The 14,001-nt window shown below is 47.5% G+C and overlaps 1 protein-coding gene across 1 annotated transcript in view; it reads right to left on the bottom strand.

Annotated features, from left to right (window-relative positions):
• Window positions 1-1,086: 1,086 nt before the first annotated feature.
• The window catches only part of Flt1 (fms related tyrosine kinase 1), a 167,625-nt gene continuing 154,710 nt past the window's right edge, over window positions 1,087-14,001 (bottom strand). Inside the window, exons 26-30 of the mRNA XM_005344712.3 lie at window positions 10,697-10,802; window positions 10,386-10,528; window positions 8,099-8,183; window positions 5,969-6,063; window positions 1,087-3,875 (exon numbers count right to left, since the gene is read on the bottom strand). Coding sequence (XP_005344769.1) covers window positions 3,692-3,875; window positions 5,969-6,063; window positions 8,099-8,183; window positions 10,386-10,528; window positions 10,697-10,802 — 613 coding nt within the window. The 3' untranslated portion in view covers window positions 1,087-3,691. The remainder of the gene's footprint in view (window positions 3,876-5,968; window positions 6,064-8,098; window positions 8,184-10,385; window positions 10,529-10,696; window positions 10,803-14,001) is intronic.

Below are 14,001 nucleotides of genomic sequence, written 5' to 3' on the forward strand. Positions count from 1 at the left end.
CAGTAAAAAACAAGGGCTTCTTGAATTTTGCATGCAAATAGAAAACACTATCCTGAGTGAGGTAAGCCAGACCCAAAAAGAGGAGCATGGGATGTACTCACTCACATTTGGTTTCTAGCCATAAACAACGGATATTGAGCCTACAATTAGTGATCCTAGAGAAGCTAAATAAGGTTGGTTTTAAATATCAACTTGCCACAACTTAGAATCGCCTGAGCAGGGAGCCTCAGTTGAAGAATTATCTTGGTTGTGCTAATTAACCCGGAAGGCCTGCCCCAAATGCCTTAGCGCCTTCTGGCCCAGGTGACAAGCACTCAGAAGAAGAAAGATTTGCCACTGAATTTATCCCATTGCTTCTGCTGTTTCCTTTCCCGAGAGCTAGCTTCTTCCAGTTTTGCACATGCACTGAAGACCACCAGCCGTGGAGACTGATAAATCACCAGAAAGTCAGTCTTCCGTGTGAGATGGTCACTGTGCAGCTCTGACCACTAAAGCAGCTAGCTTTGGGGACTAAGAACCAACCCAGTTCTCAGCCTTGGAAGTGTAAGGTAGCTGTCAGTGTACTGTTTTGACCACACTGCATAAGCCAACTTAATAATTTTTAAATGTTTAGTTGCTTTAATTGTTATGTGTATGCCCCACATGAGTGCCTGGTGCCTGAGAAGGACAGAAGGCATTGGGTCCCCTGGAACTGGAGTTACAGATTGTCTCAAGTTGTTACATGAGTGCTGGGAACCAAACATAGATCTTCTCCAAGAACAGCAAGTGCTGTGATTAACCACTGAGCCTCTCTTTGGCCCCTAGTAAATCATCTTAAGATATGTATCATTTCATCCTGTTGGTTCTGTTCCTAGGGAATCTCCATACAGTATTCAGCAGGCAGCATCTTTGTGGTCTAGGCAGCCACTGTGTAGACCCCTGGGGTGTTGCATGCCCCTGTTCCAGGAGTGCTTGCTTTAATCTCCCTTTGGTCACGTGGATAACTGATGTTTAGCAAGCTATCCCGGCATTCAGTCCCCTCACCCCACCCCGAGGCACATCAGGATTCCTTTTCCCCTCTCTCTTACAAGGAAAGTAAGAAAACACTTGGTTTTGGAAGTGGATTTTATTAAATGAAGATAATATATGAAATACATTCATCATGACTAAAAGGTGGGACCAGATCATATCTCAGTTCTGTCTGCGGCATATCATTTTGATTCATATAAAAGTAACTTTAAAATTCCAGTTTCTTTAAATAGTTATGCACAAAACATACAGATACACATACACACATACATGTACAGTTCCTACCACTGTCGGCCAAAAGAAGCCCTCTTCCTTCATTGCGTTGATTTACAGGCAGGGGAGCGAGCACTGCTCGAAGACCCATGCAACAGTTTTCAAGATCTGACCAGATCTGTCCCCTGAGTATGTCTCTCGGGCTGACTTAGACTTGCCTGAGGTTTCAGCAATGTGTACACTGGTGACCTCAAACACTAGGAGAAATGTTTGTTCTTCCTTAGTGCCCGCTAAACGGTCTTCACACCACTGCCAGAGTCCTAACATTCCATGCTGTCTTGATGAATGGGCACAATGTGTGTCATTACAAGTTTCCATTTTCCTTCCTGCCTTAAAAACTTGGATGGAACTGTCTTTCTCTTCGCTGATGGGCTTCGGACTCCAACGCTAAGTCCTTAAGCAGAGCCAGAGAATCCCAATAGATTTTCTTTACGTTTGTAGGAAAGAGACCTTGTTTAAAGTCTCTTAATGATTAAGAATTAGATGATTAAAATCAAAATAGTACAGGACTGGCTAAGGTTTTCTTCATTAGTGACCGGATATTTAAATGATTTGAGAAGTCATAGGATGCCGAGATCACTCATTTCTCTGGTGGCCTCTGTTTAGTGGCCCATCTTTGACACTTGCCGCCTGACATGAGCTTTTGCAGACACACAAAGATGGACAAAGATGTCTTCCTCCAGCCCTGCCTGATTTCTTTTTATCCAGTTCTTGGTTGAGAGCCCTTTCCTACTTCTCTGTCCTGGCAGGTGAATCCCCCAAGAGCCACCGTGACTGCAGACTGTCTGTCTCACTGGGGATTGTGCTGAGCCTCCCTTCTCAAATGACAGAGAACCTTAAGGATGTGGTACCCAGGGGAGCGGCCATAGGATTGAGTGGCAAGCAGAAAGGAAGTGTGGTCTGCTCTCATGAAGCAGCTACTCATCGTCTGCCCAGCTGGGACTGGCTCCAGCAGGTGTACATGTCCTAAACACACAGACCATTAATTTGCACATACAACATCTAACAGAGCATTTGTAGAGATCCAGGGCTCACATATCTCTTGACCCCAAAGAGTGGGCACCCTTTTCTACCCTGTCTCCCCATTTCTACCCTGTCCCCATCATCCTTAGACCCCAGGTAAGGTCTGAAACAGATGAAAATAAGATTTTTTTTTTTCGTTTTGATGGTTCATTGACTAATATCCTGAGCCCCAGCTGTAGAAATAGCTTACATAAATTGCACATCAATTTTCTTCCAAGGAGCATAGAGTGCTTAAAAAAACATTAGCTAATGCTCTTTTGCTCCTCTCAGATTGGATTGAGATGATAAAACTCATGATAAAGTAAAAAGAAAACAGTGAGGTCCCAACTCCGGGTGGATAACACATGGAAGCATCCACTCTGCCTTACTAGGTTTTAGTCCATTCATCCTGGTTTGGGTCCATAGAAAACCGTCTTCTTAACTCTCCCTAGCTGCCTTGAATAGCTAACTGTATCAGACAGGAGAATGCAAAAATGTCATATATATACTAATACTTGAAATAGAACCGACTGTTTAAAATGTGGCTTTTGAGTCTATCGGTAGACCATCCCTAGGCCAGACTGCTTAGCTCCCGTTGAGCAGTATGCTAAGTTCAGGCCTCCAAGCTTGGCTCTGATTTCAGTGTATCTCACCAGAGGAACTGAGTCACATGCCAGCCTCACCGATATATGTTAAACATGCTGTGGATGGTGTCAGGCAACAGAAACAGATTCCCAGGGAAAGATTTAAGATTTTCTGTGGTTCCCAAGAACATTTGTCCTTGCCTCTCAGAATCTAGAAAAACCCCTACATTCTGCCCTATCACCTTTTGGTAGGGTGCCCAAAAAGCAGAGGCCAGGAGTGAGAAATCGTTAAAGTGGCACTGAGGAGTCCTCCCCTGCATCTTCTCCACATGATAGATCCCAAGGCCTTTTCCTGTGTCTCTTGTTGGCTCTGGTTTCCCTTTCTCGCCTCCAGGGAGTGTCTTAATGTCTGCCAGAGAACTCCAGAGATAGAGCAGGCCAGTGCATGCCGCTGTGGGCTAAGGGGCCTACAGCACCTGCCCCCCAGCTGCAGGGAGGGAAGATGGGCACGAGGGCCCACGCTGGGTGCCATGGCCAGCACATTGCCTGTCCAGGTTGCCCTGAGGCTTTGGGGGCTGGAGCAGGTGAGTCATTGGGCTTACAAAGGATTTCTCTTACATGGAGTCACACGAGGATTGAGCACTAGTGAACCTCACTTGTCACAATCTGGGGTTACATTCTTGTTAGTCCAAACAACAGTAACGAAAACAACGAAAAAGCACTATTAAGTCACAGAAAGCAGCCGGCTCCTGCGGAGAGGAATAGGTGTAAACTCATATATGCATAATACTGTCAGGGTAGCGGTCTGCGGCGGGCTCAGAGCGTTAGGCGGGTGGGGAGGAGTACAACACCACGGAGTTGTAGTCTGGGGGTGGCGAGCAGCACGGGTCCTTCCCCAGCTCAGAGTCGTCATGCACAGGCCTGATGTGGCCACAGCTGGAGAAGCAGAAGCTGGGCCTGGGGACATCAGAAAGCCCCGACTCCTTGCTTTTACTGGTTATTCTCAAGCTAAAGAGAAGGAGAAATGGACAAACGGGGTTAATCGGCCATCTCGGAGACGTTTTGTGAGATCTTAGTGGCCACCTGTCCTAGTCAAACACTCTTCCTTCGCAATGTATACCTTGCCTTCCCTGTACTGGTGTGGTGTCACTGGGTGGAGTGGGCCTGCTGGTGGCTGGGAGTCGGCTGTTTGATGAGATAGTACAAACCCCAGCATTCTAGTTGGAAAACAAGACTTGGTAGTAGCCGCTCCTATTTTTGGGTTAGATAGCTTTTTGTGATCAGCTTTTTTTTTTTTTTTTTTTGAAAAAAAAAAAAGGCCCCTGTCTGCCCTTCCTCAGTATCATGTCAAATCCTGGGAACCTGTGAGTCACCTCACAGTTTAACTTAGGTCTAAAGAGGAGGAGCTTATTCTGCACTAGAGTCGTCAGAACCAACCAGAGAGAAAGGCCACGTGAGGATGGAGTCAGGCGAGCCGGCCCCAAGCTGAGGGAAGCATGCAGCTACAGAAACTGTGAGAGGCGACGAGTAGACCCCTCCCCACAAAGTCTCTGAGGTGCAGGCGGCCCTGCCGGTGCTCCGGAGTCTGGACTTCCGGCTTCTAGAAATGGATTCCTCCTTACAGTCCCCACGTCCATGGTTAATGGTCTCAAGACATGAAGAGCAGCACACAGTCAATGCAGGAGGCTCCTCCCGAGCACATGTCATCCAGGGGACTACTGTTCTCAGGTACCATATGCTGTGCAAGTCCCTAAGATGGACCCAGGATGGGGGAAAGCATCTCCTGCCCTTTGCTATTGGATTGACATCACTGCTTAGCAGGGGAGGGCATCCTCCGAGTCACATGACTCAGACTGGCCAGGACTGGCCTGCCTATGATCTACTTCTTTAATTGCAGGGTAGGGTATACAAACAGGGTTTGTCTTTTCTTCATCAAAGATCAAGTAAAAAATAACCACCCTTTCCTCCCACATGTTCCTCACTGAGAAGGAAAAAGCAGCTAGCCTACTCTTTGCTATCGTCCAGATTGGTGTCCCTTAACCCTATCACCTCACAGCGGGGCCCACTTTTAAGCCCACATTACAAGGAAAAGGCAGATGTTTGCCTGGGAGAGCGTTTGTCTTTCCAAGGACCTGGTGGACTGTGCGCATTGCATCACATGGAAGGGTTCGCAGCAGCTTTCAAGTTCAGTTTCAGCTCAGTAAAACTACAGCCTGTGGACTGGCAATCTGGGTTTGGTTTGGTTTTGTTTTTAAGTGTATGGGTGTTTTGCCCACCTGTATGTATGTGTACTGCATGTGTGCTTGGTGCCTTCAGAGGCCAGAAGGGATTGTGGGATCCTCTGGAAGTGGGGGTAATAGATGGCTGCTAGCGAATATGGGGGTGCTGGGAACTGAACTGGGTCCTCCGCAAGAGCAGCCAGTGCTCTTCACTGCTGAGCCCGCATGGAAAGGCAGGGAGTAGATGAGTGGGCAGGGCAGGCCTTTCTCAGCATAGCACTGTTCCTCGGGAGCCTCCAGCCATAGAGAAGTCAGCTATGGCAGTGGAATATACTGCAGGAACCCTGCAATTCTGCCAGTGGTGCGAAGCAGGAGGAGGAGCCGACTGACGGATCAAGCCACGGGATTTTGAGAAATTTACAAGTGAGTCATGGATAATGGGTTCATCAGGATACATAAAATCCTTATTGTGGAAGTTTGGGTTCTCAGGATGGCAAACAGGGCCACCTTGTATAGACCATGTTAGCCTAGGGACCAGAAACAGGAGTGTTGTCTCCTGAGCCTGTGAACACATCCCGGCCCTTCCTTCACAGCTGGACACATCTGGCTCCTTTCCACCAAGGCCCTGTGCTTCTCAGGCTCAGCAGGCCTATTGCAAGAATTCCCTACATATTTTCCCTTCTTAATCCCCAGTCTTCCTTCCCACTTAGCCTGGGATTCCTATGTCCAATACCGTGCCCCCTTTCTGCCCCTTTGGGGGGTGATGGTGGTTCTGCTCTACCTGAACACTAGGAGACCAGGTAGCCTTAAACAGCCCACCAACAAGCAAGCCATCATTCCTGACATCCTCCTCCCTGCCACACCCAAACCCCCACTCCTTACTCTATCTTCATGGAGGCCTTGGGCTTGGTCTCAGTCCAGGTGAATCGCTTCAGCAGCGGGGAGGCCAGCAGAGTGCTCGTGTCTAGCTGATAATCCTGTGGGAGCAAAGAGGAAGGTGACTCACTCGCCTGACTTAGATGGTTCCACAAGGACTGGGTAGACACTGGGAGGCACCTCTGAGGTGCTGCCTGGCGCTGCCCTCGTCATCCACGACCCCTGCCCATTGGCACTGAATGTTTTCTTTGTACTGGCAACTGTGAACTTGACAGAGACAAATGGTGCCTGCTTCAGGCACCTGTGAGACCCTTCTTCCTGAAGGTGAGGGAAATAAAGAGGAAAGTCCTGGGTCTATGGAGATGGCCCAGTGGATAAAGCGCTTGCTGGACACATATGAGGACCTCAGATCACTCATAAAAGTCAGGCTTGCTGGTCTGTGTCTCTCACCATAGCCCTGGCAATGGGAGGTGGGACAGAGACAGGTAGGTCCTGGGGCTTGCTGGCCAGTTAGTTTAGCTCAAACTGGGAGCTCAGGCTTCTTGAAAGACCTTGTCTTTAACAAACTCCGAAACCCCAGTAAGGTGAACAATTGAGGGAGATGCCCTCAACTTCACATACACATTCATCGGCAAGCACATATGCACATACAGAGTGGAAACTTGCATGTAACTGTTTAGTATTTTCCACATGAAACATGCATGCAAATGATCATATATGTTAAAATTAATCTTGGCGGTTGTCTATGGGTAGGCTGTCATACGTAAAATCTCTAGGAAATCATAGAGGTGGTTGGTTCTTTTTTCTTGGAGTGTCTATGGCACTGGCAGGTCCCCACTGGCCCTAGTGTCCACGAACTGCTGTGGTTCAGTCATCTTCATTGTGGGGTCTCCTATGCACTCGTCATTACCCTGTCGCTACAGTGCGATGTTCCATTAACAGGACTTGAACTCCACACTTTGTCCCTGCCTCCCTCCGAGACTCATGCTGGGCTGTGTAAACACCAGTGAGGATCCAAGCAGGCGAGGATGCTGACCTCATTCTCCACGTTTAAGGGGTAGCCTAAGCTTGAGAAGTTCTGAGGTTTGCTAGTGTTGTTCCTGGCTCTTGACACACCCTACCAAGTCACAACACACAATATCTATCTACTTTATCACGACATTCTACAGCTTAAAGTGTAGAAATTTCTTTATATTTTGAAGTCACCATGTCCCTTTATTAGTGTATCTACGAGGTTCAGGTCACTGTTTACTTATTTTAAAACTTATATTTATTTTATATATATATGGGTATTTTTTCCTACATATATGGGCATCACATGCATACCTGGTACCCAAGAAAAGGGCTTTGGGTCTTCTGTAACTAGAGTTACAGATGGTTGTGAGCCACCATGTGGGTCCTGGGAATCGAACTTGGATCCTCTGGAAGAGCAACTGGTGCTCTTAACAGTTCTGTTGTCTCTCCAGGACCCACCCTCAAGGTTTCTGCTCTTGAATGATGGCATCGTGCTTGTCTGAGGAGCCCACTTGGAGCACAATGATCAGCCATACCAGATGGGCAGCCCTGCTCAGCCTTCCTCCCCACTTCCTAGTCTCTCAATCCTATGCAAAGGCTTTCCGGAGACCTACTAACAGAAACCCCTGGTTTGCCAGGCTGCTCTGATACACTTTGACCTGTGTGTCTGGGTGGAACATGGTGGCTCAGCTGCAGAGCCTTAGAATGAAGGTGCCTAAGGCCTACATGACTTCTCTCAGATGTAGTATATATAGCACAAGGCGTCTGTTGCCTCGCAAGGCCCAGGCACACACACGTCTTGCACTCTCACAGAAGGGTGCATCACTGATAGCCTACAAGAGATGCTAGGGACATAGCAAGGGCCACTGCACTTCCCCTTCCCAGGAACTGGTGGAATAGAACCAGCCCCCCTCCCCTGTGAGCTCCAAGAGCTCTTCAAACCAGGGCATTTTCTTGCAGATCAACTCTACATGATGAAGTCTGGCTATCTGTTCTTCCCCCATATTGTCATCTTGGCCTCTTCTAATCACTGGCCCTTACTGGCTAAGCACTGCTGGCCTGGGCACTTAGACAAGAAGAGATTTCTGGCAGAGGGCGCTGGGTTTCACTGCCATGACTTACTTCAAACATAGAGGTGGCGTTTGGCGAAAGCTCCTCAAACGTTCTGATTCTTTCCAGGCTCATGAATTTGAAAGCATTGACGTATCTAGTGAAGACGGAGAAAGAATAATCAAGGTAGGAAAAGGCACGCACCTTCAATGAATCAGGACACTGTGGAATTTGGGTGGGTCGTGCCTAACAACCAAAATAAGCAGCTGGCTCAGTTTCCTTAGTACCCTCGAGAAATCCTCATAGTGACATCACTTCCTCCAGGTAGTCAATTCACACTGTATTTATCGTCTTCAGAAAAACCCTGAAAGGGCCCACTCCAGTTCCTCGTGGAATCAAAAACTGCCAGTCATAGAGGAGAACGGAGGCCTCGTCTGGCCCAAGTATCTTAGTGACCAAAAGACCAATGCCCCAGGAGGCAGTGTGACTTCATCTTATCACTTATTGCTGTCTACTTCCTCAACAGATGTAGAGTGGACAAATAAAATGTCCCACAGAGACGTCATAGCTGACTTAAGTGTACAACTGAGGGGAGCGCTCACCTTGTACATTCTAGGCCGCAGTTACAGTTGGGAGAAAAGGGTGATGTTGCAAGGTTTCGCGGTGACCACCTGCCAATTTTCATTGGTGATCTAGTGGGAAGACCTGATGGGATATTCCAGTGATGGCCGCTCATGGGCACACCCAGTCATCAGCTAAACCATTGTTTTAGTTTTAGTGGCTGCAAGTTCCAAGCAATTAGGCTAGATTCCTATTGAGTCTCCGGCTAAGCAACATACTGAAATCAGCTTGGCACCCTCCACCCTATTTCTACCCCAGTCAGACTTTATCATTTAAAAGAAGATGGCTGGCTGGGTGTCAGGTATGAGCACTGACGTCAAACCATCATCCTCAGAGCTCTAGGCTGCCTGCTGATTGTTTCAAAACCTGCCACAGATGGCTGTTAGTGACTTCCAACGGCTGCATCTCCACCCTGTTTCCCTTGCAGTGGTAGTGGTCATGGGTGAAGGCTTTGCCCACTGCAGTTGAAGATTCTAGAAGGCTCTAAAAGGAACCCCCGACTCCATTAGGAACCCAGACAGTGAGTGAGTCAGTAGTCCCGGGTTACAAACTCAATTCTGAATTTTGATGTTCACACATTTTGCTAAGTTCTCAGTCTCTCCAGTTGACAGGTCCCTATTTGTTAGAGAGAAGATATGTACTTTGAAGGATGGTTTTTACATGAAGGTTGTACAGAATGCCAGCACCGCACCAGATCAGAGCATGTATTTTCTATAACCACAGGGGCCAACACATTCCTTATGCTGTAAATACCTACGCTGGCCAGCACACCTTCTCAGGAAGTATTTGTTCTATTAGTGTCTGACCAATTTCCTCTACAGTGATGCAGAATGTACAGGTTTGTTAGGTGAAGATAAGAAAACAAAAAAAGAGGACTGATTTTGTCCCATTGTTGCGTTTTTTGTTTATTTTTGTTTTTTTTTTTTTTTTTTTTTTTGGTTTTGTTTTTTCAAGACAGGGTTTATCTGTGTTTCCCTTGTTGTCCTGGAGCTCACTCTGTAGATCAGGCTGGCTTCAAACTCACAGAGCTCCGCCTGCCTCTTCCTCCCAAATGCTGGGGTTAAAGACATGTGCCACCACCAGGCTCAGTTTTGTTTAGTTTTATGTAACTTTTCTTCTTCTTGGTTGCTGTTGTTTTTGAGACACCGTTTCACTATGTATCCCAGGCTGGCTTTAAACTTGTATCCTCTCCCCCCAGCCTCCTGAATTCTGGGATTACAGTCCTGTACTACTACTCTTACTTAACTGTATTTTATGTAAAGTTTAATCAGAGTTAATGTCATGAAAACCAGGCTACAGTTCTAGAATAAGGCAATGTGATGTGAGAAAACACAAGGCCTATCTTATTCCTTCCTTTAGAAGTTTAGAAAAAAAGGAAAAGCCATAGGCCTCCAATTTACAGAACATACAGATGTTCTCACAGAACATGGCAGAATGTTCTGCCTTGTCTTGTTTTATTTTGTCTTGATTTCTCGGGACAGGGTTTCTCTGTGTGGCTTTGGAGCCTGTCCTGGAACTCACTCTGTAGACCAGGCTGGCCTTGAACTCACAGAGATTCACCTGCTTTTGCTGGGCTTAAAGGTGTGCACCACCACCACTTGTTCACAATGTTTAGATTCAGGAAGGAGAATAGATGCCCAATTCTTTCTTTACCCTGTTTCCTTCTCTCCTTCTCCCAGCCTCCCCCTTCTCCTTCATCCTCTCCTTTCTGCAGTAATACTGGGGAGCAGCATCTCACCTTACATCGTCAGAGCTTCCTGCAGGAGACTTGGGAGCTGAAAATCCACTCTTGAAAAAATCGTCAGAGAAGGTGGGGACAGAGTAGGTGAAGCCACTGTTTCTCGTCAGTATGGCATTGATCGGGATGTAGTCTTTACCATCCTAAAATACCAAAGTAGAGCTGTAAGCACAGCTGTTTCTCCTTCAAGGACACGCACGCGCTTGAGTGTGTGCACACTCACACTCCCTCCCTCTCTCTCACACCACTTTTTATTGCTGTTCTTTCCAATTCTACTAGGAATACATTTGGCCTTCTGACCTAAACTTTACCTGCTGGACGTTGGCTTGAAGCAGGTCACCGAGTTTCTCCACGAGTTCTGCAAACCGGGGCCTCTCTTTAGGGTCTTTGTGCCAGCAATCCAACATGATTTGGTAGCTGTTGACCAGGAGCACACAGAAAGAGCTGGAGAACGGTGGGGTTTATATAGGCTGCCCTGTACATTCTGAAGTCAGGGTCATCGGCTCACATCTCAGACCATGCTTTTTATAATATGCAGCGTGGTTTCATTTTTAGGCTTATAACACCAGTGCCTAGGGCACACACATGTCTACTGAGGCAGACTGACAGACCTGCCCTCCTGAACACCTGACCCACCTTTCTTAGGTACCAGGATGGAGTCTTACAGATCAAAGACAGGACTTGGATAGGAAAGGGTGCTCTATGCCATTGGGTATGAGTGGTGCACTCTTTCTATCTCAAGAGGAGGGCGGTGTTCCCACAGCTAAAAACAGTCACAGTCTGACCACTGAGTAGCTGGTAATGCCCACTTGATTCTCTTTTATTTTCTTTCTTTCTTTCTTTCTTTCTTTCTTTCTTTCTTTCTTTCTTTCTTTCTTTCTTTTTTTCTGAGACAGGGTTTCTCTGTGTAGTTTTGGCTATCCTAGAACTAACTCTGTAGACCAGGCTGGCCCCAAACTCACAGAGATCTGCCTGCCTCTCCCTCCTGAGTGCTGAGATTAAAGGCATGCGCCACCACCGCCTGGCCTCCCACTTCATTCGTGAGTGTAATGAAGGTTGGGTCTATTTGGCTTCTCTGTAAGCACGTGGCATCTTCACATCCTCATGTTCCCTTAGGAAGGTCCTCATTTCCTGGGGAAAAATCCTTACACTTCCTTGGGAAGGTCGGCAGACTTCCTTGGGATGCTCCCTAGATTCCTGGAAGGGCTCCCTCACTTCCTTGGGAAGGTTCTGCTTTGAGAATTGATGGAAAAGGCACTAGGTTCATGACGTAAGTCATTTCCAAAACAGGTTGATAGACAGTAGACTCCAGTAGTTCCTCAGGGTGTCTGCAAGGTTCCCGTGTGTGGTGGCTTATTTTTTGCCCAGAACTTCAAAGCCCCTATTACAATGCAGTTTCTCAACGCTAAGGTAAAAACAGGCAGGGCTTCTGGGTTGGAAACATGGGTCTTAATATCACAGAGGCCAAATCTTGTCCCCAGGTTCCTATGTCAGCAAGTTCTTTTGCATTTTGTTTTCCTCACATGCTTTAGCTGTGCTGCTGCTGGGTGGTGTGGGATGCCCCTTTGTATGTTGTGAATATGCTTTATTGCCATTGGTTAATAAAGAAGCTGATTTGGCCAATAGCCAGGCAGAATAGAGCCAGGCGGGAAATCTAAGCAAAGATATAGGGGGAAAAAGGTGGAGTCTGGGAAATGCCAGTAGCCACTGGAGAAGCAAGATGTGAGGTAACAAGCCACAAGGCTTGTGGTAAAATATAGAATATTAGAAATGGGTTAATTTAAGTTGTTAGAGCTAGTTAATAATAAGCATGAGCTAACAGGCCAAACAGTTTGTAATTAATATTAGGCCCTCAGTGGTTATTTGGGAACTGGTGGGCAGGAGAGAAACTTCCAGTTACAGTTAGGCTGTTCTCATGTAAACTGGGCCTGGAAGTCTGTGTTGACTCCCTGTGCAGAGCACATGCCGGGGATCCCTGCACATACTGAGCCAAGTGCTCCCCTATGCCCTCCTAGGGTTACTTCATTTCGTCTTCTCTTCTTTCTGAGGAGCCTTTGGACCAGAGCAGACTCTGAATGAACTGGCATTTCAGAACAAGGTCCGAGTTAGCCTGTGTGGCCTGGGACTTCATCTCCACTTTCTGTACCCAGTGCCCTTGTACAACAGCACCAACAGAAGTCCTGTACTGGGTCTCAGTGTGGGACACCTCTGTACTGGGTTGCAGTGAATGCAGGGTGTTCCTGCACTGGGTCTCAGCAAATGTGGGGTACCCCTGTACTGGGTCTCAGCAAATGTGGGGTACCCCTGTACTGGGTCACAGTGAATGAGGATACCCCTGTACTGGGTCACAGTGAATGAGGGGTACTCTGGTTCTGGGTCACAGTGAATGAGGGTACCCCTGTACTGGGTCACAGTGAATGAGGGTATCCCTGTACTGGGTCATAGCGAATGAGGGGTACTCTGGTACTGGGTCTCAGCTTCCAGAAACCCAAAGCCAAGGGGGGTTGCAGAATTGATCATTGCTTTTCTAAGTCTGGGTTACTGTTTTGTCCTCTAGGAGATGTGTGACACGTGTCCCAATTGTCCTTGGAGCACTTGGGAGTGGTGGCTCAAGGCACTCTGTCAGAGCACTTTCAGGCCACCCTGGGCCAACTTGCTGCCAGCCAGTGGGCAGAAATAGCACAGCCACACTGTCTCATGAGATCCTACCGGGGTCTCTCTCATTTTAAGGTATTTTTATATATGTTAGCAATTCACTGATTTTTACTTATTTATGGTATGTGCAAAAACAAGCCCCCCCCCAACACACACACAAAACCCTTGAGCCTGCCCCCTTGGGGTTGTCTGGCTTCTTCCTGAGCACACAGGCTTCACGGTCTGAGGGTTTCAGAGTTGGTTGGAAGAACATCAAACATTTACTTAGCTGTTCTATCACTGGCAGCACAAGTGAGGGAAATGGGCACCAGGAAGCACAGAGGTCTGAGCCTACCAGGTGAGGAGAATATTTCATTGGCCAGATGCCTCCTGTCTGCCACCATGGCCATTGTCATCTCATAGCACGGGCAGGCGCACAGCCTTCTGGGAGGTGTGACTAACTCCATTATCCACGCCCTGCTTTCTCTGAGGTAAAAGCAGCAGGGACATCTGCAGTCACCTCCTGGATGCCCTCATTTTCTCCTTCTGCACCCCAACCTGCAAGTCAGTGCAGACACCACAGGACAAAGAAATCACCCTCTGCTGTTCCACTGTGGGACTGTAGGTATTGGATTGACACACACGGGGTGGGGGCAACTCGCTCAACATAACATTGCAGTTTTCTCCACTAAGCAGAGTGAGAAAGAAAGAGGCGGGGAGGAAGAGAGAGGTGGGAGTTCATCCAAAATGGACTGAAGGGATTGTGGGAAGACTCACTAGGCTATCGGCCAAATTTTCCCAGGTATACATCACTGTAGGCCAAGCTGAGGTCATAAATGTCCAGAGAAAACACACTTTCTTGTGATTGGAACAAGGAGGTGACTCCAATCCTCTTAACTCTCACATGCCAGAAACATGGCTGTGTGAGAACATGAGAACATGGCTGTGTGAGAACATGAGAACATGGCTGTGTGAGAACATG

This window comes from Microtus ochrogaster, chromosome 2 (assembly GCF_000317375.1).
Source record: "Microtus ochrogaster isolate Prairie Vole_2 chromosome 2, MicOch1.0, whole genome shotgun sequence".
NCBI lineage: Eukaryota > Metazoa > Chordata > Mammalia > Rodentia > Cricetidae > Microtus > Microtus ochrogaster.